Source organism: Fukomys damarensis, unplaced genomic scaffold, assembly GCF_012274545.1.
Source record: "Fukomys damarensis isolate Sample0158 unplaced genomic scaffold, DMR_v1.0_HiC HiC_scaffold_15, whole genome shotgun sequence".
Lineage (NCBI taxonomy): Eukaryota > Metazoa > Chordata > Mammalia > Rodentia > Bathyergidae > Fukomys > Fukomys damarensis.
This window is the reverse complement of record NW_022900927.1, coordinates 16,579,416-16,604,843: the sequence shown is the minus strand read 5'-3', so window position 1 is coordinate 16,604,843 and position 25,428 is coordinate 16,579,416. Positions and strand designations below refer to the sequence as shown.

The following is a 25,428-nucleotide window of genomic DNA, read 5'->3' as shown; positions in this document are numbered from 1 at the left end:
TCTGTAACCTTTGGGACGAACTGAAATTACATGTAGCTTTGTTTTATTTTCTCAGGGTCCTCGTCCTGCTTTGTTTGTGCCTGAGGTTTCATTTGAGTTATTGGTCAAACGGCAAATCAAACGTCTAGAAGAGCCGAGCCTCCGCTGTGTAGAACTGGTTCATGAGGAAATGCAAAGGATCATCCAGCACTGTAGCAATTACAGTACCCAGGTCACTGAGGGGATTGTAGCAGGTTTCAGCTGGAACGGTAAAGGGCTGGAGGTGGTAGTCTCACAGGGCAGGAAGAAATGGACTTAGGTGGGCTAAGAGCTGAAATCTGAAAGTGATTTGTAATAATTACTCTTAAGTGTAACTTCCACATCTAATTCAGTATTTTAGTGGTTAATTTTTATTAAGCAAAATAGACTTAGATTTTTATCTCTTCGTCATGTATAGGAATTGTTACGGTTTCCTAAGCTTCATGATGCCATAGTTGAAGTAGTGACTTGTCTTCTTCGTAAAAGGCTGCCTGTCACAAATGAAATGGTGAGCTACTATGTCTCGGGTCATCATTGTAAACAGTATTAGTAGAAGCTTAAATTTTAGCTTGGCTGCTTGTTTATATGGCATTGTGATTACTCTAGGGTTTGGGTGTAATGTTTCTCAGTGTTAGGAAGTCAAAAGAGCGAGTTTCAGTCTTACTTCAAAGGAAATTTTTCAGTAATTCTGGTATAAAGTACATTTTTCTTCATATTTTAACTATTGCTAGCTTGTAGCCACAAGTATTCATGAGATTAGAGTTATTGAGAGTTGGAAATAGCTTTGCTCTATTATGTACTAGTACCACTGATTTAATGGGAAATTAGTTCTTCCTTCAGTCTTAGTAAACTAATCCTTTCTACCAAGTTCTTATTTAATTGCTAAGTATATCAAGGTAATTTGGCCTGTTCTATATATAGTTTGCTTATTTGGCAACCAAATACGATAATGTTAGAGTTACTTGCTACTGTTGTATGGGTTGCTGCTATCCACCCCCATCCCCGAAAAGCTGAAATTGATAGAAGCATGAGATAAGCATTTGAAATTGCCTTTTGCCTCTAATTGTTAGGTGAGTTGTTTCCTGTTGGTCACTAAAAATGCATTTGGATTCTTGGCTCTGGATGGTAAGCCTCAGTGGAGGGAGTTTTACTAAGAGTACAAAAATCACCCTTGGAAGTATAAAATATAACTGATGCATAGAGAAGTATCAGATTCAAACTTAACCTGAGCTCAGACTGTACCCATTAGTGCGTCATTGAAACTTCATTTGATCTGCTACCTGCCTTGCAAGTGCAAGGACCCAAGTTCAATCCTTGGCACCAAAAAAACAAAAACAAAAACAAAAAAAAACAAACAAAAAACACCCCCAAAAAAGGGTGGGGGGGATTTAGCTAAGCGGTTCTGCTGCCTGGGACCCAAGTTCAATCTCTAGTACCAAAAAAAAGAAAGAAACTTAATTTGAATACATCCTGTTTACCCATTTTGGCATCGGGGTGTTCTGATACCCAAGATTTGTCAGGACAGTACAAAAGACATACTAAAATTTAAGTTTATTCTCTGTAATACTTTTAGGAATTTTGTAGAAGACTAGAAATTATTGTCAGGTTTTTTTGATTACTGTGCCATTAGATTTTGGACCACATACCATATTTTAATTAGATGCCTCATAATCTAGTTACTACTTCAGTTCTAAATGTGTTCTTTACCCAAATAAAGTTAACATCTTTAACTTCATAACTGATTATAAACTGTTTTCTTACTGTTGAAAATGCACTAAAATTTCCACATGGAATATTGCATAATCTTAAATTTGAATAGCAAAGTTTCTTATTAAAGCATCAGGCACAGGGCCAGAAATTAAGTTCAGTGGTTCCACTGACTGCTTCGCAAGCACAAGGACCTAAGTTTAATCCCTGGTACCAAAATTAAAAAAAAAAGGCACCAGGCACATAACTTTTTCCTAACAGTAAAGTAATTCTGTCTTACCTTAATGTTAGTTTTTCCTCCTCAGAAATGCAGTTGTAGATGCTGAAAATATAAATAATTAAAAACTAGAGCAAGCAGTTATTTGCCATAAGATCGATCACTTGGATTATAATTCCTGAGTACTTATTTGTTTAGGCATGAGTTTCCTGTACTTTTCCATTATTGTCTGTTAAATCTTATATGTAAATGTATCTGAGTAAAGTAAGATTGACATATTTTTGGATACTTGGCCTCATTTTTTTCTAGGTACATAACTTGGTGGCCATTGAATTGGCTTATATCAACACAAAACATCCTGACTTTGCTGATGCTTGTGGGCTAATGAACAATAATATAGAGGTAAATACAATTTGTCTTTTTTCAGAGATTAAAAAAAATCTGTTGTAACTAAGTTATATCAAACATGTATGGCACAGGTAACTGTGAAACAGTAAACATTCGGAGGTCATTACATTGTTTTCTTTAATTGTCAAAACACCTGGAGGTAGTCTGTCTGCTTATGAAATGCAACTCAGGATATGGGAATTCACTGATTTAGTGTTAAAGGACTGCCTGGCTTAATTCCAGTAACTGTAATTTATTCGGGTACAGTATATAAAACACAGTAAATGCTTAAAATTGCCCTCATTGGGCTTTGAAACCTGTGAAAGCAGCATTCAAGGAGTGACCTACCTTTTCATACCTTTGGAAAAGCAGAGTAGTTTTTTTTACCACTAGAGGGGGCAGATGCCTATCATCAGTCTTACTGTATTCAGTTCCATGACAACAGATGGAGCCAGTGCTGGGGGCTGCAGCAGTTTATCCAGATGCTCCTATTTTTGTTTTCTGTTACTCTCTCCCAGATCAGTAAGTTATCCTGCTGCTCCCTAGTACAGAAGGACTTGAGTCCCTTTCTGTATCACATTTCTTCTGCGTGGGAAATAACTGCAGATATGGAACATGGGGATGGAGGGGCCCTGGGTTACTGGCTTTAGCTTGGATAAAGCAGATGATGAGCCTGAAGCCCACAGATGATCACAGCTACTCTTTCAGCACCTATTTTCCTGCGAGCTGTTACATAGAAAACAAGTACCTTCTTTTTAACAGGTACTGGGAATAAGTTTTTAGCTACAAATGCGGAATTTTTCCTATTGCAGAGAATTCTAAGGTGCATGTAAAGCTCTTTTAAACTACTCAGAAAGTGGATTAATAAGGGTTTTGTTAAATATTGGAAGATAGACAATTATTGAGTTTAAGGATTTAGTTCTTATAACTGAAAAAAGACTTCAGGGACAACTTGCATCTGGAGTAGTTTTGTTGTGCCACTGAAGCAGTCACATGTGATAGGATCCAGATCAGTATTTTCTGCAAGTGCACATGCCTCTGGCTTTTATGACTGCCCTGAGGAGTGTATGAGTGGTGTTGGGATCTAGTCTGGTTTCATTAGTGTCTGAGTGTAGGTACCATTGTTGACAGAAAATCGAGGGTGACCTGTCTGCTTAACAAAGCCAAGCAGCTGGGTCTACAGGTGCCCATGACCAGTCAAGGTGAAAACTGATTGATAAGTCTGGTGAGAATTCCTGTTCTCGATTCCCTGCCTTCTGCTCTGTATCCCTCTAAAATGTACATTTTAACATGCTAAGTTGCTATCAGAATGTTAAAATCCACATATTACTACCATTACCACTGGATACCCTCCCATGAAAAAATAAAAAAATGGGTCAGATTGCTCTCAAAGAAAGAAAAACCACTACACACAAGACATCATCACGAGGCTTTGCTGACTTGTGTTGAGTTTTAGAGTATTCATGAAGTTTTCATGCAGGATCAATTCTCACTTTGTTTACCCTCATGCTTCTTTTTGCTATAGTGCTAACTGCCTGTCAGAGATCACTGTCACTATCTACGGGATCTTGCAGGTGTCACAGTGCTAGGATTCAGCTGTGTTTGTGTATGTTGATTTGGATTGAACAGTTTTTTTTAGCTTTGTGTCATAGTTCAATAAGATTAGCAGTTGATCACTTTGTTAAATTGGCCAGGTTAGGTGTCAACACTGTAGTGATAGATTAGGGCCAGTAAAATAGAACATTTTAAAAGGATAACTGCAGCCACATATACATCTTCACATGATGGTTTTGTTGTGTGGGAGTTGTCTGAATTAACACAAAAGTGAGATGAAAATGACTTGAAAGTTTCCTGTGATCTGTGCCTTTGGGATTCTTCATAGTATGCCGAAGGCTTATATTCTTAACAGTTTTAAATCAGTTTTTCTTAACTTGGTGGGAAGGGAAAGGTGTCAGTCTTTCCTCTCATTTGAGAATCTGTAGGATACAGAACCTCTGTTACTGATACTGTATTATATCCATCAGGTGTGTTGGGGCAGAAAAACGATTGAGACACTTTGGGTTAAATGATTTGTTTCTTTTAAAATGATAATCATGTCATGAGTCCCAACAGAAAGAGGATGTTAATCTGTAAGTTATTTCCACTTTTCACCTAAGCCAAACATTTTTTAGTAGACATATATCTCAGTACTATGATAATCACTTTTGTTTTGCTTGGTTGCATTTTATAGGAACAAAGGAGAAACAGGCTAGCAAGAGAATTACCTTCAGCTGTATCACGAGACAAGGTAAAGAAAAGATGTTTTTAAAACATTCTCCCAATTCCCACAAATGGACTGGTAAGCCTCAGACTATTAACCAGTTCTAGAAATCACTTTTTCTTCCCTCTCTCTCTCTTTTTTTGGTACCGAGGATCAATCTCGGGACCTTGTGCTTGCAAGGCAGGCGGCAGAACCACTGAACTAAATCTCTGGCCCTTTCTGCTCTTTTTAATACTACATTGGAATTAACTGAGTAAAGGAATGCAAATTTAAAATATGCTTTGAGGGGCTGGGGATTTAGCTCCATGGTTTCACCATCTCCCTCAAAAGCACAAGGTCCTGAGTTTGATCCCCAGTACCCCCCCAAAATTAAAAAAAAAAGGCTTTGAGTAAGTTACAGATAATGGTATTTTGAATACACTGGAATAAATGTATAAATGTTTAAAGGTGGCTTTAAGCATGAAGGTATCTTTTTTAAAAAAATATCAGTAGGCTTTGTTATAGTGACTTCATTATAGGTTTTTGGAGAGGGAAGACAACAATATACATGGCAGAGATTTTAATTACCAGTAATAAATATAATAGTTGATTCATTAAAACACATGTATAAAAATCATGTTACTTTGAATTCTTTGCCAGAAAATATCTTATTAAATACTAAAACTAAAAGTGAGGCTTTGGATTCATATTTTTCTTAGGTATTCATTCTTCTGAAGAAAACTTTGAACAAAGGTGACAACAGTATAGGAAATAGGGCAGAGTAACAATTTCATCTCCCATAATTACACCGTTTTCATGTTGTTTTACTGTTTTATTACAGAGGGGAAAATTCACATTTATAGACTGTTTCTGAATGCACTTTTGGCACCCTTGATTTTTTTCCCTGCATTTTTGCCTTTAGTCCTCTAAAGTTCCAAGTGCTTTGGCGCCTGCCTCCCAGGAGCCCTCCCCTGCTGCTTCTGCCGAGGCTGATGGCAAGGTCTGTTCTGATTCATATCTAAGCCTGCATGCCTAGTTGTTGGGTGCACCGTGATCTTCTGGGGATGATACATGGAGAAGAATTAGCAGTTTGGGCTGTTGTGCTAAGGTCACATAACTTTAATCAAACTTTTAAGTTCCATAGCTCTGCATACTTTATGAAATACTGTGGACACCTTTCGCTTGCAATATAGAAAATGCACACAGAAAAAGAAGTTAAAGAAGAAATTATCTTGTATTTTTTTGAATTTCAAACCATTGGTATTTAAATCTTGTTAAATTGCATGTTTTAACATATCTCTTAACAGTTAATTCAGGACAGCAGAAGAGAAACTAAAAATGTGAGTCTTGATTCAGAATGGAAATGTTGGTCCCCTTGGTTCTCACTGAAACACTGTCTTTGAACCATTGAAGAATTTGTTTGTACAGTGGCATCTATTGTCTGTTGTTCTTAATGTTCCATTTACCTAACCTTTGTGAGAGAGCAATACCTCTAGTTTTAACACTGTTCTCAATAACAGGATGTTTTGTTGCCTTCAACTGTAGTTTTGAATTTCATGTTTTGGGAGGGAAATCAGATTTTAGAGATAGAAACTGTTCTTTGGACTTTCCCCTTAAAGGCTGACTTTTGTCCAGGACTAGTAGATGACCCTCTGACGCCTCTTTCTTATACTTCCTGTCAGTGTGCACTTGTCACTCTAAATAGCTTCACATGTGCTTCAGCAGCTTAAGCAAACTGAAAACAAACAGAGGTCTGTGAGAGCTTGAGACTCCTGTCAATTCTTGATAAACTTTATGGCAGGAAATTAAATAATGTGTAAATTATTCAGTCCCATTCCTAATTTTCCTAAAGATTCTGAACCTTAACTGAAGCCTTTTAAGTCAGCCTCACCTTCTCTCAGCTCACTGTGTTCAGGTATTACAAGAACCATCCAAATCATCACACACTCCCTCGTGGCATCACACTGAATGTGCTTACTTTCCTTAAGGTTTCATTGTCATTTATGTGTGATTACAAAGCATTTAAAAATAGTCATTTTTAAGTTATATGTCATTTAAAGTTATATAATCTGTGCCTATGCTTAGATGCTCACTGTAACTTTAGACTAGAGACAGATTTTGACCAGGATCTCAGTTCAGTGTGATACCCACACTAGCATGTATGTGTCACCTTAACACCCTCGGATTGTAAGAACTTAGAGTATCTAGAAACATCTTTTTAAATGTTTATGAATTATGTTAGTTTTTTTTACAAACTAAGATTCTAATCAGTGTCCTAGAAAAGTTCAATTACAGAAGCAGTTGTGATTAATTAGTGGCACTGGATTTCTCTAATGGACCTTTCTTGGGAATATGGATACTGAGGAAACTTAGGATGTAATTATTACATTCCACATTTGAGGTAGCTTACAATGACTATCACCCTAAGCAGTGGTGGGGCTGTTTGTATCATTGAAAGCTGTAAATGGTCAACCATCACTCGCCTAGAATAGTCTTATTTCCTTTACTGAAGGGTTTCTACTTTTACCTTATACTGTTTTTATTGGCTATTAGGAATATGAACTAATTTGAAGAAATGAATTCTTAAGTTTGAAGACGTAAGTTCACAGAACTTGAGAGATCGTAGTTCAAGTGTTTAAGATTACTTTGAAGCAATTAAAATGAAAGGCAGTTCTGTGTTTCATTGTGCAAACTTTTAACGCGTGTGGTTTTACTGTTAAGGGCAGCTTATACTGTTTACATCCAACATCTGGTGTTTGAGGGATGGTAGAAAAAGAAGAATTTTGAAAAGTCAGCAAGTGACAAAAAAGCAGGGCTTCTGTTGGCTGAGACCTTACAAACAACTTATACCTGAACCTCTTATGTAGGTCGCTCAGGTTTCCAGTTCTACATGCTTCCCACTGTCCCTGTCTGACCCCAGTATCCATCCTAATAGATTAAGCTCCAGATGGGGACTGGATGTGTGTTCTTGACTACTGTCAAAGAAAAATGGACATTGTTTCGTTAATGTTAGAGATGATATAGTTGGTACAGGTTTTGGAACATGTTTTTTCAGGTTGCTTCTGGAAGTGGTGGGGTTGGAGATAGTGGTCAAGAACCAACAACAGGCAACTGGCGAGGAATGCTGAAAACTTCAAAAGCTGAAGAATTACTAGCTGAAGAAAAATCCAAACCAATTCCAATTATGCCAGCAAGTCCACAGAAGGGCCATGCTGTCAATCTGCTGGATGTGGTAAGCCAAATTTGGTTTAGGTGACCAAGTACATGACCAAATCAGTAGCAAAAAAGACAAAAGGAGCTACAAATCTCAAAAACTTAACTTTCAAATGTTAAAAGGACTGTTATTTCAAACTGGCACAAAATTAATGTTTTCCCCTCATCCCATTTAGCCAGTTCCTGTTGCAAGAAAACTATCGGCCCGTGAACAGAGAGATTGCGAGGTTATTGAACGCCTCATTAAATCTTACTTCCTTATTGTGAGAAAGAATATTCAAGACAGGTTAGTATTACTTAACATGAATCACAGGCTATAATTTTGCTAGATGAGTCCATGCTGTGTTTTAAAAATAAATGTCTTTTTTAAAAGTTAGTTTCTTTCTAAATCAAATGAATTACCTGATACTCTTTGCATGACTGTCATAGCAATACTCATAATCTGTTAACATAGACTAGGACCGGACATGTTAGCTAGAAAAAGCTATTAAATATTCTTTGGTTCCATCTGGTTGTCACATTTTCAAGTAAGAAAATTTTTTAAATTTCAAAGCCGAGCATGGTGGCGCATGCCTGTGATCCCAGCCTGAGGCAGGAGGATCACTGTGAGTTCGAGACCAGCCTGGGCTACATAGTGAGTTCCAGGTCAGTCTCAACTACATACTGAGACCCTGTCTCAAAAAAAAAAAATATCAATAAGTAGTTTCACTAATTTTGGCTAGTCAACAGTGACTTTCCTTTGTAATAATGATTCTGTGAAATACTAAATGTCTTTCATTAGGAAGTATTTTCTAATACAGAATGTTTTCATGTATCCACTGCCTAGTGTCTCATCCATTGTACTGTGATGTCATTTTATGCAATAGGGAGAACAATTTAGCTGTTTAGGAAATGCTCTATGTTTTATTTGTGGTGATCTGTTAGCAAATAAGACATTTTATTGCAGAGGAATAAAAAGTCAGATGCTCTCTTTTAACACCTCATATTGAATATTGAAGCAAGTATTTTCTCTATGGCCAGCTATCTTTTTCACCTATAGAATTTTCTTTAGCTTGTGGTAGAAATTAATTCTTAGCTGGGTGTGGTGGTGCATGTCTGTAGTCCCAGCATTCTGGAAAGCTGTGGCAGGAGGATCACATGCTTAACCCCACCCTAGACAACTTGAGCAAGATCCTGTCTCAAAAATAAAAATATAGTTGGTCTTACACTGCATTCTAAACAAAAAAGTTTAGCCTCTAGCTTTTTTTCTTCTTCTTTTGCTGCCCCTTCCTCTACAATGTCTTTTTTGAGACAGGGTCTCTGTAGCCCAGGCTGCTCTTGAACTCACAGCAATCCTCCTGCCTCAGCTTCCTGAGTGCTGGGATTACAGATGCGCACCACCACACCTGGCTTCTAAAAAGATTTTTGTTGCTGCGTTTTTTTGCCTTTTTTTTTCTTTGGTGCTACCTGGGATCAAACTCAGGACCTGGTGCTTGCCAGGCAGGCTTGGTGCCACTGAGCTAAATAAATCCTTGGCTCTGTTGCTGTTTTTAAAATATAATTCGTATTTATCATACAATTTGCCATTTTAAGAGTATTTTGCAGTGGTTTTTAGTAGTTCATATTCATGAAGAAGATGTACAATGCTAATTGCTATCTTGTTCTGTTCCATCTTTATTACCCCCAAAGAAACCCTGTACCTATCAGCAGTGACTCCCTCCGCCCCATACATAACCTTCCATCTCTATGTTTGCCTATTGTGGACATTTTGTGTAAGTAGGGACACACTACAGGAGGGTTTGGTCTTTTGTGTCTGGCTTCTTTCGCATAGTGTTTTTAAAGTTTATTTATATTGTACTTGTAAGGTACTTCATTCCTTTTTATGAGTGATACTAGCTTATACAGAAATAGCGTACTTTCATCATTCATCACGTTAGATATCTGAGTTCTTATATTTTGGCTACTATGAATACTGATCGTCAGTTTTGATATAATGGAGGAAATGAAACAAAAGGTACAATACCAATAATTGTGACTTCTCTGTTGTTTGATTATAATTAAGTAAAAATCTGAAGGGTAATTGATTATATACCATTAAAGAAATATCCTGGGAACAAGAAATATCCATGTAGCTTATCATTGTTATTTAGCTCTATTATTTTGAGTCCAGATTCTCTAAGCTCAAATTTTAAAGGAATTTTGCCAAAACTTCATAATTTGGTTTTGTTTTTCAGTGTGCCGAAGGCAGTAATGCATTTTTTAGTTAATCATGTAAAAGATACTCTGCAGAGTGAGCTGGTAGGACAGCTTTACAAGTCGTCCTTACTGGATGACCTCCTGACCGAATCTGAGGACATGGCCCAGCGCAGGAAAGAAGCGGCTGACATGCTGAAGGTACTGCTGCAAGCTCCCTGTGTTTACGCTCGGTACAGATGTACAGGTACCAATTTACATAGCTTAACATGCATCCTGGCCCTCGGATAACACAGTCTTCATGTAACAGCAGGCTTATTCCCCTTGGGACTTGATTAGATTCAGATTCCAGAGAAAATACTCATTAGCAAGTAGAGAAATTTATCTGCATTTAAAGTTTTTATTCCCTTTAATGCAGGCATTACAAGGAGCCAGTCAAATTATTGCTGAAATACGAGAGACTCATCTTTGGTGAAGAGAACTGTATAACACAGACTTTGTTGCTGCGAAACCTGCTAGTTACTGCCTATTGAGTAGAACTTTATTTATGAACTACCGGGTACTGCATTGATGCAAATCTCATGTGAAGACTGGCTCTAAACTGAAGTGTGCTCCGCATTGCAGAACAAATCACACATTTAATCCAAATAATAAATGGCTGTTTCTAAAGTTTTCCTACACATATACATGTCTATCTTGTGACAGTTTCATTTGAAACTGAGAACTGTTGATGTTCCAGTTATACAAAGCCACTTGCCTGTGGATAAGATGACCTGTGTTAATTTTTGTTAGTAGTTTTAAAGCTGCTGCCATAGTCACTGAAGAAAGCACCAAGACATTTCATGTAACTCTAATGCATGCACTGTATCAAGTGACCCGGCTGTGCAAGATGTGGGTTAGCAAGTCCCTCACATACAGTCACTGTACTCTACCTGCCCTTCAATTTACAGTTTCTAAAATCTCTGCATCTTTGCTGCGTTGGTAGGAAAGCTGAGTTAACAAGAGGATCTGAAACAATGACAGTTTGGTACATACTGTGTAGTTACATAGCCCTTCTGTCACTTTGGGACCCGCACTGCACTAGTGTGTTAAAAATTAAAATATGATTGATTCTAACTTAAGCCTAAAAAGCGCAAGTGATTTACAGCATTAAAAACAATCATCTAAGCCGAGAGTGTTGGCGCACGCCTGTAATCCCAGCACTCAGAAGGCCTGGGATACACAGTGAGTTCCAGGTCAGTCTTAACTACATAGTGAGACCCTGTCTCCAAATACATACATACATACATACATACATACATACATACATACATACATACATCCAAATACATACATACATACATACATACATACATACATACATACATACATACATACAAACAAACAAACAAACAAACATCTGGGCTTGACTATCTTAGTAAGACTTGTTAATAATCACTAGTTCCTTTTAGTTGTAGAAGATCAAGATCACTGATGACCTAAATTAAATACATCTCTAAAATGGGGCATTAAGACACTAGGCTCCAAGATGCAGTTTGAAGAACTTAAATCATCCTGTTCCGTGTAGTGGTTCACAGTAACTTTTTCTCCATACCAACAGAATGTATTAGAACATGGTATGAAAATACCACTTTGTATTATTTAAAGAAAAGAATCAGGACATTCACACACCCTGAGAGTGTGACCATTCAACTGCAGAGAGGGGTTGGGAGTTATCAACTAAGATTTTTTTGTGTGAAAACTGCCCAGGTGATTCTTGGTAAAAAGTACATTAAAAATCTTAACATATGAATAGAAATCCTTGAGACCCCTAGCTCCATCTCAACAGATAATACATTAAGTAAATAAGCGTTATAAATGCTAAGTTTTTTCAGGTTATTACCAGGTATCTGTGAAGGGTTGTTGGCAGGGACAAATATGATTATGTTAACATTAGCTTATGATACCCATTTACTAAGAAATAACAGGTTGCAACTGATCTCAAACACAAAAACAAAATCAGCCTGACATGATAGAGTACTTCTTGAATTCGTTAATATCAGCTTGACAGTTAATGCACATTTGCAAAATCCTAGCACACTGAAAATCCTTTTGCTATTACTAAACATCAGTTTTGAAATTATAACCATCCACTTTTTTCAGACATATGAGATGACTGCTGCCACTGTAGCCTTTTGAATTTGCAAGGAAAAAAATTATACAATGTGCTTTTTCCCAGCACATGAAACACATTTCAAACTGAGTGTTGACTTTAAAAACACTATGGCAATGCACTTGGTAGTACTACACACTTTGTACAAAGAGAAACGGGCAACAAACTTAAGGAAAGAGAAAGCCTTTGCTGGCTCTAAACTGAGTGAAGTTCTGAAATGTGGAGACGGTTTCGGGCATATTTATAATGGATACCTGTAATGTTCTTCCCGTGTAAATAAAGTTGCTAGTGCGAAACACAAGTTTGTCAATAAATTATTCTTCTCACCCCTACTTCAGAGAAAGGGTTATAAACTAGCTTTTTAACACAGAAATCTACTTCAGTACCTAACAGCAGAGTTTAAGCCATAACAGAAGTTTTGTGGCTTTCTATTGGAGTCTCACAATTCACTGAGGTACAAAAGCTCCATTTTTGCATATGAAGACAGTAACTTGCTCCAGGTAATCCCGTGGGAACTAGCTAGAATCTGAACATTTGACCCACAGTTTGCTGCCTGGAAGGTTTTCAGATGAAATCTGATGAATATTTTATGCATTTTACTTGATCCTCCAGAGGAAATGTGGGTGCTATTACCTGGATTTTTCAGATGTGCAAAGTTTTATAGGAAAATAAACTTACCTAATATATGCAGACCTATACTCAGTCTTGATTCTCAATCTTTAGTTTGACCTGAAACTTTCCTTATCAGGTTATCTGTAAAAAAGAAATTTTTTTTTTTTAAACAAGGTCTCCTCACTAGGCAGTTCAGGCTGTCCTGAACTTGCTGTGTAGCCCAGGTGGCCTTGAATTTGCAGTGATCTTCCTGTCTTAATCTCCTGAGTGCTGGTATTCCCGGCATGTGCCACCACGACTGGCTCTGCAACAGGATATCTTCTGATCTCACAGGATTTTATACTGGGTAAAATACCTCTCCTTACTTCTTTGGTTCCTTACCTTTTCGGTTTACCTCAAGTTACAATCTGCTTTGGGACACAGTTGAAAAAAAGTTTTCTAATTTATAAAATATCGTTACATTAGGGATCCACTTACAAAAGGATTATACTGATTGAAATACAGGCTGAATTAGAAACTTTCTGAACAGTACTGATTTTGTTCTTTTTCAAAATGTTTCTTAATCGTAATTTTTAATGGCAAATATAGTTTCAACTAACTTCAGGAACTCTGTGCTTCTCAACAAAATAATCAGAAAATTGTGTTTCCAACAGATTTCCCATTTGTAATATGGACACTAGAGGCATGGCTTATTAGTGAGATCAATGCTCCATTCTTGACAGAAATGTACTCATATTCCTTAGCACTGTATTTTCCCATTGTTTTACCTTACCACTTTCAAAAGGAGAACAAGAAAGATAGGCTAGAAAAGACATCATTTAGTTCTTTATGAAGTAGACTTTCCGGACCCTGCGCTTGTGAGGTAGGTGGTGGAACCACTAAGCTAAATCCCTGGCCCTTAAGTAAGATTTTGTATGAGATCAATCCTTTTATTTTTAAGACAGGGTCTCACTATATGGTTTGGGAAGGCCTTGAACTCACCGTGTAGCCCAGGCTGGGATTACAGACATGTGTCATCATGCCTGGCTTCAATTCCTGAAATCATGGATTTCTATGGTAATTAATGTCCATGGGCCAGGAAATAAACCATCATTAAACATCTTACTTATTAACCAACTCATAAAAATAATTACATTATGAGGCCTCTTTTTTATTTTGAAGCCAACTTTTCTTATGTTTCTGGGAAACAAATCTGAACAACCAAAAGGATTTTTCATCATAACTGAAGCCACTTTATAATGTAGAAATTCCTTCTTCCTATTTTAAGTAAAGAGAGTCCATTCTTGAGAATATGTTGTCCAACAACTAAAACACTCTCAGGATTTGTTACTTGTCTGTGATTTATACTGACTCCACCTTCTGTTATCATCCGATACCTGGAAATAGAAACGTTTAGTAACTAGAGAGATGATCCAATCACTGTTGCCCATTCCTGGCTAATTTTTTTTTTCTACCTCTCACTATTCAATTACGTATGAGTAAGCATTAATTATATGCCAAGCAATGTATTATGGAGGAAAAAATATTCTCTAATAATATGGTATAACAGGGAATTAAAATACTCTGATTCCTGATGAAAAATGCAGTTACAAAAGGGATTGTTTTGTAGTTTATAAGCCTTATGAAATTACATCATCTCATTTCATTTTCAGTAATTCAATCAACTTTTTTTTTGGTACCGGGGATGGAACTCAGGTCCTTGCGCTTGCAAGGCAGGTGGCGGAATGAATTTTTCTTTTTTTTTGGTACCCGGGGATTGAACTTGGGTCCTTCTGCTTGCAAGGCAGGCAGCAGCTAAATCCCCAGTGTATTTTTTTTTTAATTTTTGTTTATTTATTTATTTATTTAAATAATAAATCCCACTGAGCTAAATCCCCAGCGTATTTTTTTTTAATTTTTATTTGTTTGTTTATTTATTTATTTATTTGATACCAGGGATCGAACTCTGGTCCTTGTGCTTGCAAGGCAGGCAGCAAAACCACTGAGCTAAATCCCTGGCCCTCCCCTTTTTAAAATTTTGAGATAGAGTCTTGCTAAATCACTAAGTTGCCCTAGTTGAGCTAGATTAGAACTCCTGCCTCTGCCTCCCAAAGAGCTGGAATTATTGGCATGTGCACCTCACCAGTCTCAACCTCTGTCCCTAAAATAAAGAGGACAGACGCCGAGTATGAGAGGTGTCATGTCACTCTATTCACTTGTCAATTTGTGACCATAGCCCTAAGCTGACTGATCTGGAGCACATTTATTAAACATGGCTGCTCAACACAAAACTTCCACTTTTGATGGGAAAACTAACAAAGTTAATGAGTATGGGAATAGTCTAGAAAGTTTGAGGCATTTTCAGCAGTACTTTGTTTTCACTTTATTCTTGGAATAATCTTACTTTTGCAAGAAATGAGATGCCACAAGAGCATTATTAGGAAAACGCACTCTGGAAACATGCTATGAATTCTAACACTGGATGGTAAAGTAACTGAATCAAAAAGCTAAATCATCTTACCCTCGAGGCCCATCAGGAATGGCATTTGCTTTGCGGCATGTGTCCAGGACACTTGTTCCAGGGTCGAGAACTAATTCAGAAAATGAAGCTTCTTTAAACAACTCTTTCAACTCTTGGTCGGACATGACCTCCAGTGCATCGATGCTACTATGATAAAGGGCTTGTGTACACCTAGAAGACATTTTGGAAGTCATCACATAAGTGCCTCAAAGATGTCCTAGTATACATTATCCAGCTATGAGGTGTCCACACCGAAAGGTCTGAAACTGCAACGTTTATCTTGCATAGCTCCAAAATTTCTCAAGTCTATCATCTAAACTTTACTGAGGGTTAAGTGCTTTAAAGACTACCTTTTAGCAGAATTCAGTCCTTCCTGTCCATGAACAAGCTTTGTTACTTCTGCAGCGAGTCGCTTCTGTGGACCTCGCTTTTCTGGTTCTTTGCTGTGCAGCTGCATAATGTGGTCAATCTCTGCAAGGGGCAGAAAAGTGAAGAGCTTCAGGTACCTTGGGGGCAAGAAATAAAGGATACATTTATATCACATACTAACCTTTATCTCCAGCTCCCTTATCCTTTAAAGAATATCCTGCTTACTCTTTAACCTTTTTTATTTTAAAATATGAAAATATAAACATGCAAATATGTACTGAAAATAATATAACACACTCATGCATATACAACTGAGATTTGGAAATCCTACTTTTGCCCTTATTTGATGTGGTTCTCTAAAATAAAATGGGATATAGGGCCGGGGATTTAGCTCAGCAGTTCAGTGGCCTGCCTTGCAAGTGCAAGGACCAGAGTTCAATACCCGGTACCAAAAAAAAAAAAAAAAAAAAAAAAAAAAAAGATATAAAAAGGCTCCAGTCCTGTCACACTCCCTTCTCTGTCCCCAGAGGCACCACTAATCTAAATTCTTCCCAACCATGTTGCTGCTATCCAGTGCTTTTGGCTTACATGTGTGTACATATACACCCATGAATAAAAAGTACTGCCTAATTTAAAAATTGACATTCTATACATATCTTCTAACCTTTTCTTTGGTGAAATGAGAACAGAAAAAAGTACAGGAAATACAGAGCTTAATCATTATGAAGCAAACACCTATATAACTATCACTTTGGTTAAAAAAATATAACAATGCTCCTTATCCAACAAAGCCCAAGCACATCATTACCCCCAGGATCCCTTCAGCTTAATCATTACTCTACCTTAATGATAATTAGTTCCTTGTTTTTCTTTAAACTATGGTAATACCTTAGTACACTTTCCTAAATGTATCACTTAGTTTTGTCCTTTTTTGTGCGATAAGTCTGACTGTTGCTGAGGCTGGCCTCAAACTCCTGGGCCAAGGGCACCTCCTGCCTGAGCTCCAGAGTGGTTGTAACTTTCAGGCATGCCACTGCACTCAGCAAGATTTGACATGATGTTACATGCATGGAATCATAAAGAATATATTTTGTAGCAAGGGACCACAAAAAATAAATCCAACAGCTGCTAGACTATGCCAGGAATAATGCTATGGCTTGTGTCTAGATGTCCCCCTAAACCTCATTTGGTCATAGGTGGAGCTTTTCAGAGGCGGCTGGATCTCAGGTGTGTGATGCAGGGATTGATTCATGGAGCAATGGTAGGATTAAGGGCATGAGTACTACCCCTAAGATCAGGTAGTCTGGACAAGATATAAGGAACAAAAAGAGGTTGCTGGTTGCTTACTTACTTTTGCTGTCTTCTCCCTGCCATGAACTGTTTCTCCTCTGTGACCCTGCCTTGGAACCAGCTAATTATATACTAAACCCTCTACAAACTAAGCTGAAATAAACCTTTCCTCCTTTAACTTTGGGTGTAGGATATTTTGCCTCAGCAATGAGAAAACTAATTAACTAAAAAATATAAAATTAACTGGAATCAAGAAAAATCAGAAGATGGCCCAAAGGGCATAAAAAAACCCTGTTAACACAGTATCAGAAAACTTCCTAAGCATGGAAAAAAGAATTTGACATACAGGTAAGTGAGGCATGTAGAACTCCAAACAGCCATGACCAGAAAAAAACTACACCAAGGCATATAATAGTCAAGATTCCAGAAATTCAACACAAGAACAGAGTATTAAAAACTGTTAGAGGAAAGAAACAAATCACTTATAAATGAAACCCACTAGAATCACACCAACTTCTCAACGTAAACCCTCCAGTCAAGGAGAGTTTGAAGTGAGGTATTTCAAGTCCTAAAAGAATGTATCTTTGTGTTTGGCTACTGTGGCATATCAGTGTGTTTAGGGTGTTTGTGCATGATGATGCATGCAGAGCACTCTACCCTGTGACTATTCACATATCATATTTATCCCATCTGCTGCAGGCATTTAGTTGTTTCTACTTTCAGACAAATGATAATGATGGTTGAATATTTTCACATATCTCACGTGCACATATCTCACGTGCACTTGTCTTGGTTGGTTATGTATCCAGGAGACTTGCTGGGTCACAGCATGTGTACAAATTCAGCTTTAGTAGGTATTGCCAAGTAGTTTCCCAAAGCAGATCTGACTACCTTGGCACGTCCCAATGGATGCTTAGTACTGCCAAGCCTTACAGCTGCCAATGTGGAAAGTATAGTGCATCTAACTGTGCCTTTACCTCCATTCCTCTTTTTATCATGAAGGCTGAGCACCTTTTCGGTCTTTTGGGTAGGACCTTTGTGAAATGCCTGCTCATATTTCTTTCTTTTTTTCTACTGGGCTGTCCTTTGCTCACTAGTTTTGAGAATTTGTCGGGGAGGGAATTAAATCCAGGCCCTTCAGAAAAGCAGAAAATGAAACTTTCAAAAATGTATCATTTTTTGTGCTCGCTTCAGCAGCACTAGGAACGATACAGAGAAGATTAGCATGGCCCCTGCGAAAGTATGACATGCAAATTTGTGAAGTTCCTCATGAAAAAAAAATGTATCATTTTTTGATACATAAAAACCCTAGGACTATACCATCAAACATGTGACCATAAATCTAAAGGGAAAGACTTAATTACTATAATTTTGCAATAAATCATATCATCTTTCATTTTTTCCTTCACAAATTTCTTTGTGTGGGCTGGGGATGTAACTTAGTGGTAGATCACTTCCCTAGTATGTGCAAGGCCCTAGGTTCAATCCCCAACACCACATTAAAAAAAAAAAAAAAGAAAAAATGTCTTGGCAATCTTAAGATGTTTTTGTTTCCACATAAATCTATAAAAGCTTGGTAAGTTTCACAAATGCACCATTTATGTACTGTGCAGACTGCACTGAATATGTGGATCAAAGTGAGAATTAATGTCTATAAAATGAATATGGTATATCTCTCCATGTAGGTCTTTGTGTTGATTAAGAGTCTTTTCTGATGCTTTGCAGGAAAATTACACATTTAAAAATTTTAGAAGAATTATTCCTAGGTTATCTTGATATTACAGTAAAATCAAAATATCCTTTTAGTTTCCTTTGTTGCAGGTCTATTTCATTTGGCCTTAATTTATATTCTTCTAAGAGTATTAGGCAATGTAAGTGAAAAAGAAAGCTGCTTTAAAAAGAATCCTTGCCAGGCATGGTGTTGCACATCTGTAATCCCAACACTTAGGAAAGTTGTTACAGGAGGATTGCAAATTCTAGTTCTGCATGGGCAATTTAGCAAGACACTGTCTCAAAATTTAAAAAGAGCTGGGTATGAAAGGCTCTAAATTCAATCCCCAGCACCACATTAAAAAAATAAATGTCTTGAATATCTTAAGATATTTTTGTTTCCAAAATGCCTGTAATCCCAGCACTCTGAGAGGCTGAGGCAGGAGGATCTCAAATATAGGCTCAACTTGGGCAATTTAGCGACTTGTAAGACTCTCAATCAACATTAAAAAATGTGTTAGGGGGGCCAGGGACTTAGCTCAGTGGCACTGCACCTGCCTCAAAAGTACAAGGTCCTGAATTCAATCCCTAGTACCACCCCCAAAAAGTTTTAGGGATATAGCCAAACGTGAAGGCTCTGGGTTCAACCCCTAGTACTGTGAAAGAAAAACAAGGGCAGGTGGGGACCACTAGGAATGTAGCTCTGTGGTAGAGTACCACTCCCAGTGTGTGTGTAGACAGTGCTAAAGATGTATGACACATTAAGGAAAACAAATGTTAAGGACCGGGGATTTAGCTCAGTGGTATCTCACCTGCCTCTCAAGGGCAAGGTCCTGAGTTCAATCCCAGGACCAAAAATAAATAAATAAATAAATAAATGTTAAGAGTCAAACCCATGACAGGAGAGACAAAATAAGACTAGTTAAAATGAATGGAATGAAAAGACTAGAATATGTGATAAAATCCTAAGTACTTGCTAGATATAGATAAAAATTTGGTTCTATGGTTTCTAGCTACCCACCTTAGTTAGTATTCTATCTTACCTAACAAAAAGTTCAAGTTCAAGAGCACAGTTAAAGTTACAATGTTCTGTGACATAATGCCTTAAATAGACTTGAAGTTAAAAAGAAAAACTCAAAAAACTATAAAGGCTACATAGAGACTGAACGTAGGAAAACTGTATCTTTAGCTTATGACATTAATGGTCCTCAGACTACTTCTTAAAGACTCACCTTTCCACGGAATCATCTTGCTGTCTGACAAAGAACTGATACAGTTCAAAGGGAGAGGTCTTCTCTCTGTCCAGCCACACAGCATTACCAGCGGATTTTCCTAGCTTTGCTCCAGCTGTACTTGTAATCAGAGGGACAGTGATTCCAAACACATCTTCTCCAGTCTGTCTGCATATGAAGGCACAATTAGTGGTAAGTTACACTACTTTCAAGACTTCAGTCTGGTTATTCCCTCCAAAAATAATTCTTCAATCTCCTACATCTAAATTCTTGTCCCTCTTCTGTTCTTTTACAACACTCACCTTATGTTTACACTCATCATCCTAAAGCCAGGGAGAAGTGATTTTTTGAAAAGCCAGTTGAGTAGAGGAAAGAAAACCAGTGAAAGGTGAGTCAGGAAGAAAAACTAAAGGAGTTGTTTTAAAGGAGTTTTCTAAATGTTTTGCTCTGTATAGCACACAGGCTAGCCCCGTTCTACATCTCCCTAGTGAAATCTACATTACTTGTCAAATATTCAGAGTTGGGATGCTTTCGAGATGCCAGAGACTGGAACTAGTTTCCTGGAGGGTAAAGAGCTAAAACAGAGGCCACTAGAGCATGCCCAGTTAACTTACACAAGTGCAATTTTTCAAGTAAGAAAGAACAAGCGACAACCTGAAGCTCAACTAGTGGTCTGTTTCCTAAACAAGTCGTGTTATTAGCGTCATTATAGGTCCTTAATTCGGATAAAACCAACAGGCTACTAATGAGTACATTATTAGTTCCTAGATTTCTGTAGGGTCTACAGAGTAGGTACTTACTTGTGGATGAACTCGTACCCGGACACGATGTTACCCAGCTGATCAGACCCGCCCAGCTGGACTCGGCATCCATAATGCTGGAACAAGTAATAGAAGTCGTAAGCCTGGAGCACCTGGTAGAAGAACTCCGCCAGGCTCATGCCCTCCGGGCTCCTGAGTCGCGCCTGCACACTCAGCCTGCTCAGCAGCGTGCCCATGCGGAAGTGGCCACCCGCGGCCGCCAGGAAGTCCACCAGGTGATGTTTCTGGTACCAGGCTGAGTTGTCCAGCACCGTAAAGCTGCCCCAGGCCCGCCCATCGGCGAAATGCTGCTGGTGATTGGCGTCCAGGGTATGCAGCCCGCGGCGCAGGGCGCTCGCGTTGGCCCGCACCTGTTCGGCCGCAAGCATCTCACGCTCCTTTGTGCGCCCGCTCGGGTCTCCCAGGCGCGCCGTGGCGCCTCCCACCAGCGCGATCACGTTGTGGCCCGCTCGCTGGTTTTTTTGCTGCTGGTGATTGGCGTCCAGGGTATGCAGCCCGCGGCGCAGGGCGCTCGCGTTGGCCCGCACCTGTTCGGCCGCAAGCATCTCACGCTCCTTTGTGCGCCCGCTCGGGTCTCCCAGGCGCGCCGTGGCGCCTCCCACCAGCGCGATCACGTTGTGGCCCGCTCGCTGGAAGTGGAACAGGCCCTGCAGCGCCAGCAGATGCCCCACATGAAGCGAGTCGCTCGTGGGATCGAAGCCGCAGTAAATGGTCTGGGGAGAGTGGCCCGCCGACCTCGGATCGAAGAGCTCTGGGAGCTCCGTCTTCGTACCAGTCTCCGGGAAGAATTCCTTGAACAGACCTCGAGCTTTCTGAGCCGCCAGCAACCCCTGCGCACCTGAATGTGACTGACGCAGCCCCAGTGGAAAGCGTCCTGACGACCCTGGGGTACCAGACCATCGGCCTGGGTAAAGCCGCCTAAACATGGGCGCCGCCATCTTGACACGCGCGGGGAATGCTGGGATCTTAGAGGCCCCACCTCTCAGCGCCAGCCTTTTAAAACCCCTGCAGTGGCGCGGTATCTTTCTGCGCATGCCCCAGCGGGGGCGGAAGGCCGTTACTTACTTACCGAGCTTGCGTAGGGCAGCGGGAGGTCTGATTGCCGGGTACTTAATTACCTAAAGCTTAATTTCATTTTTATTTTTTAAATTATTTTTATTAGTACATGTGTGCAATACATACATAATGATTACACTCCGTGGGGCATTAATACATGCAAATAACACATCTTATTTCCCCCCTCCTTTCCGCTCTCCCTCACTCCACCTCTTGGTACTCTATTTGCAAAATCCTCGTCTTTATTTATTTATTTATTTATTGCAAAATCCTCTTTAATGCGGGTATATTTATGATCATAGTTCCGACCTCTAAAGGCTGTTGTGAGGACTGAGAATGAAGCACATCATACAAACGTTAACTTTCATTTAAATGTTCACGTTAAAATATCGCGTTGCGCAAATAAATTCTTGGAAGTGTTGGTTCTACCCAGAAACCTGTTCACAGGGCTCTGGACGGCCCGGAGTGGGTTTCACCGCGAGGGTTGAGCTGGCGCTGCCCTCGGGGAGATCCCCGGGGGAGGAGGCCCAGCCGCCTCCTTCCCTCCGCCTGGCGGGGACATTCTCGCCCAGGCTGCAGCAGAACCCCGGGTTCCTTTGACCACAGCTGGGACGCAGCCTACCGCCTGCATTCAGAGCAGCAAGCACATGGCGCAGCCTGCCACTCTGGCACCAGGAAAGATGGCTGGCAAGCAGCGAAGCAGTTCCAAACTTCTGCCTTAGGGCCTAATTCCCGGGACCGTTTTCAATACCAGCTGTCTAAAGTCGGGGTTCCCTGGGCTCTTAAATTGGCATCTGTGTGCAGGATTATCGGGGTGTGCTCTTGTGAACAGACCTGGACGGAGTGCTGAAGTCAGCGCTGGGCAGAGAGGTGTGGAGCTGTGAGCTTTGCGGGTAGAGATCTCTTGATCCCGCAGGGACTGAGGAGAGGTGAGGTGGTACACCAGCTTATTGACTGGTCCTTGAACGTGGGAGGCGAAGAAGCTGGCAAATCTTGGCTGACAGCCAGATACAGAGGGACTCAGCTGTGAGCCCTAGCAAACAGGACACCTCAACAGCCACCCTTGTTTTAGAGCAACGATCTGCGATTCTTTGTGTATATAGTTGTCAGTGAATTTAGGTTCCTCGTTGCTAAAAGTGATGTCAATTGATTTTAGGTAAAAAATTTCCAGGTTCTGCAACATAATACCAAATGCTGAAGAAAGTAACCAGGGTATGTTCTTTCTTGTTATTTAAAATTAGCAATCCTGACCTGTTGATCCAGACTTAGGTCCCACCTCGCTGACCAGGGAAGATGTCAACATGCCTATAGCAGGACCTTGCCTTGAGCACCTAGCATATGTTAGGTTGCCTGCCTCACATACAGGAAGACTTGAAAAGCATTTCAGTGCCAGGGATTTAGCTCAGTGGTTCTGCCACCTACCTTGCAAGCACAAGGGCCCGAGTTCGATCCCCGGTACAAAACAAAACAAAACATTTCAGAGAACTCGTTCCTTCCTGAGGTTTTTGATAACTATGACACATACCTCTGTACCTCTTAAAAGGTGCATTAGTCTAATACCGGGAAGCCTGACTTCATACTGTGGTTTAATTACTTTGTTCCTTGAGGAAATCCTACTTCTTAAAAAAGTATATATCCTTGTCAGCCTTGTTCAATGGCCTGTGCTTAATGGAGAAGAGCTTTTGTGGATGATGAGGAAAAAAAAATTCTACCTGGATTTGTGCTCTCCTTTGCCCCAACCGCCACCCTAGGGCCTCTGCACTGAGCTGCAGCCCCACCCAGCTCAGGGTCTCCCTGAGTTGCCCAGGCTGGGCTCAAACTTTCATTCCTCCAGCCCCAGCCTCCCAGAGTGCTGGGGTTACAGGTGCAAGCACCACACCTGGTTTGCTTTGTTTCTTTTTCAGCTTTGTGGTATCTCATGAGTGGGAAGCAATCTGGTACAGCAGTTAGAATCAGAGAAGGAGGGGCATGAGACTTAGCAGGTCAAGAGCGTGACAGTTCTGCCCAAATGCTTTTGCATCAGTTATTTTCCTTTCAAACTTACGTTGGCATAATAAGGAAAATGAGGCTTTGTCTAAAAGACAGACAAGAGCAGGAGAAGAAGGCAGGACTTTCAAACCTTTGCAGTTGTACTCTTGGCCAAAATTTTATGGGATCTGTACTCATGCCTGTGCTTGGTGAAAGAGAGGAGGTTGAATATTTCCAAAACAAGGCACAGTAGTGCCACAGAGGGTAACTGCCCTCATGTGATCACTGCACATTATATATGTCCATCACAGTATCACACTGGGGTATATCCACAGGTAAAATTATAATGTGTCAATTAAAAAAAAAGAAAAGATAACCACGTTGATTCTTGCTGTTTTTATTGGCTTAAAGAATGAATATATGCATATCAAAGAGAAACTCAGGGCCAGGGATTTAGCTCAGTGGTGCCACCGCCTGCCCGGAGTTCAATCCCCGGTACCAAACAAAAAAAAAAGTAATTCAGAAAATATGGTTTAACTCAGCCATAATAACTTGGGGTTTGCTGGTCTTGAATTAGAGGCATCAACAAAACACCGCAAGCCAGGCGTGGTGGTGCACGCCTGTAATCCCAGCACTTGGGAGGCTGAGGCAGGAGGATCGCTGTGAGTTCGAGACCAGCCTGGGCTACATAGCGAGTTCCAGGTCAGACTCAACTACATAGTGAGACCCTGTCTCAAAAAACAAAATAAAATAAAACGTCACATAAACATTTTCTCTAAAAGGGTCCCTGTTTTATGTTGTTTACTTTTCAAAATGTAAACAGTGATCAATATACCCCCGTTCAGCAAGCAGGAGAGAGGAAAGAGGAGCAGAGTTCTAAGTGGGCTCATGCAGCTCATACCAGGAGTTGAAAGGAAGGCGGTTGTAGTTCATTTTGAATTCTTTCTCTACCCATGGCACAATGTGATTCAGGTTATAGCAGCGATTGTGCTTGGGTTATAGTATAAACCATCCAAAGCTTGAAGCAGGGTGGCAGCAGAAAGGAGGCCACGCCATTCTGACCCTTGTATAAGCACGTGCCATTCCTGTTTGTGTTGGAAGCGCAGCGTGGGTGTCTTCAGGAACATAAAGGGTGACAGAAGATGCAAAAGGGGAAAAGATAGGAACAAGAAACAGAGCTTGTAAGTTACTCCGGGGACTTAGCTAAGACCTGCCTCTTGTTGGAGCTTTCCAGATGTGACTGACAAAGTGATTGACGGGATGCTGAGGCATCTCCAGGGGACCCTGTGAGCATGACTTTCCCATAATGCACTCCGCTGTGATCACATGCCTGACACGTGATCCCTGTGTACCGACTGTTAACTGACGTTCCAGAGGGGAAAAGGTTTTTGTAGGTCAGGCCTCAGAATGTAACAGGCCTGTGCCCTGGCCTGAAGCTTTAGAGATTGCCAGGTACTTTGTTATTCTTTCTGCTTCTCTGAGGACAATGGAAGCAGGATTGGCTCTGGGGTGTGGCCCAAGTTCCAGCCGATGGAGGGAGAGTGGTCTCCCCACCCCAGTAGTGCTCTCTGCATTATAAACAAAGGTACATTTTTAAAATACAAAAATAAAAAGTGACTAATATACAATTCCTTGTTGCATTAGGTTTTTGAGAGGTATGCACACTGTTCCTGCTTTTAAGCTGCTTTTGTAGCCCGTGGGATAAATTGGGGTTCTCAGACCTGCTGCTGTACCCAACTGGCTGGATATTTTGAAGTATTTATGG

General features: G+C 40.0%; 2 protein-coding genes and 1 pseudogene across 12 annotated transcripts in view; 2 read left to right on the top strand and 1 right to left on the bottom strand.

The window, feature by feature from the left end:
- The window catches only part of Dnm1l (dynamin 1 like), a 69,511-nt gene extending 58,307 nt beyond the window's left edge, over positions 1 to 11,204 (top strand). For 2 of the 8 annotated variants that reach the window (XM_010628517.3, XM_010628511.3), the window contains 10 exons: positions 56 to 211; positions 437 to 526; positions 2,252 to 2,344; positions 4,560 to 4,616; positions 5,491 to 5,568; positions 5,876 to 5,908; positions 7,624 to 7,800; positions 7,958 to 8,067; positions 9,995 to 10,154; positions 10,372 to 11,204. In XM_010628517.3, coding sequence (XP_010626819.1) covers positions 56 to 211; positions 437 to 526; positions 2,252 to 2,344; positions 4,560 to 4,616; positions 5,491 to 5,568; positions 5,876 to 5,908; positions 7,624 to 7,800; positions 7,958 to 8,067; positions 9,995 to 10,154; positions 10,372 to 10,428 — 1,011 coding nt within the window. In that variant the 3' untranslated portion in view covers positions 10,429 to 11,204. The remainder of the gene's footprint in view (positions 1 to 55; positions 212 to 436; positions 527 to 2,251; positions 2,345 to 4,559; positions 4,617 to 5,490; positions 5,569 to 5,875; positions 5,909 to 7,623; positions 7,801 to 7,957; positions 8,068 to 9,994; positions 10,155 to 10,371) is intronic. The other 6 variants (XM_010628518.3, XM_010628512.3, XM_010628515.3 and 3 more) reach the window with 3 other exon arrangements.
- Positions 205 to 21,616, bottom strand: Yars2 (tyrosyl-tRNA synthetase 2). Of its 4 annotated transcripts, XR_004517250.1 has the most exons (8): positions 21,242 to 21,616; positions 20,619 to 21,064; positions 19,819 to 19,986; positions 15,568 to 15,723; positions 15,218 to 15,388; positions 12,784 to 12,858; positions 2,006 to 2,047; positions 205 to 317 (listed from the first exon to the last, which is right to left on the bottom strand). XR_004517250.1 is itself a non-coding variant. In XM_033763612.1 (6 exons), exons 1-6 carry the CDS (start codon positions 21,575 to 21,577, stop codon positions 12,855 to 12,857), a joined length of 1,281 nt encoding a protein of 426 aa, XP_033619503.1. In that variant the 5' UTR covers positions 21,578 to 21,616; the 3' UTR covers positions 11,318 to 12,854. The 4 variants fall into 4 exon arrangements, 3 of the variants coding, with proteins under 3 accessions (XP_033619503.1, XP_010626822.3, XP_010626821.3); XM_033763612.1 differs by lacking the exons at positions 205 to 317; positions 2,006 to 2,047 and having other exon boundaries at positions 11,318 to 12,858; XM_010628520.3 differs by lacking the exons at positions 205 to 317; positions 2,006 to 2,047; positions 12,784 to 12,858 and adding an exon at positions 13,687 to 14,093 and having other exon boundaries at positions 20,619 to 20,989; positions 21,167 to 21,616.
- On the top strand, positions 18,058 to 18,153 carry LOC117286183 (annotated as a pseudogene).
- Positions 21,617 to 25,428: the final 3,812 nt, after the last annotated feature.

What these genes read in the sequence shown, in the direction of transcription:
- Yars2 (XM_010628520.3), bottom strand. Translation starts at nt 21,577, where the DNA reads ATGGCGGCGCCCATGTTTAGGCGGCTTTACCCAGGCCGATGGTCTGGT. An exon ending in CAAGATGATTCCGTGGAAAG is followed by an intron (nt 15,724 to 19,818) that starts GTGAGTCTTTAA and finishes CTTGCCCCCAAG; the next exon opens with GTACCTGAAGCTCTTCACTT. An exon ending in GGACTGAATTCTGCTAAAAG is followed by an intron (nt 15,389 to 15,567) that starts GTAGTCTTTAAA and finishes AATGTCTTCTAG; the next exon opens with GTGTACACAAGCCCTTTATC.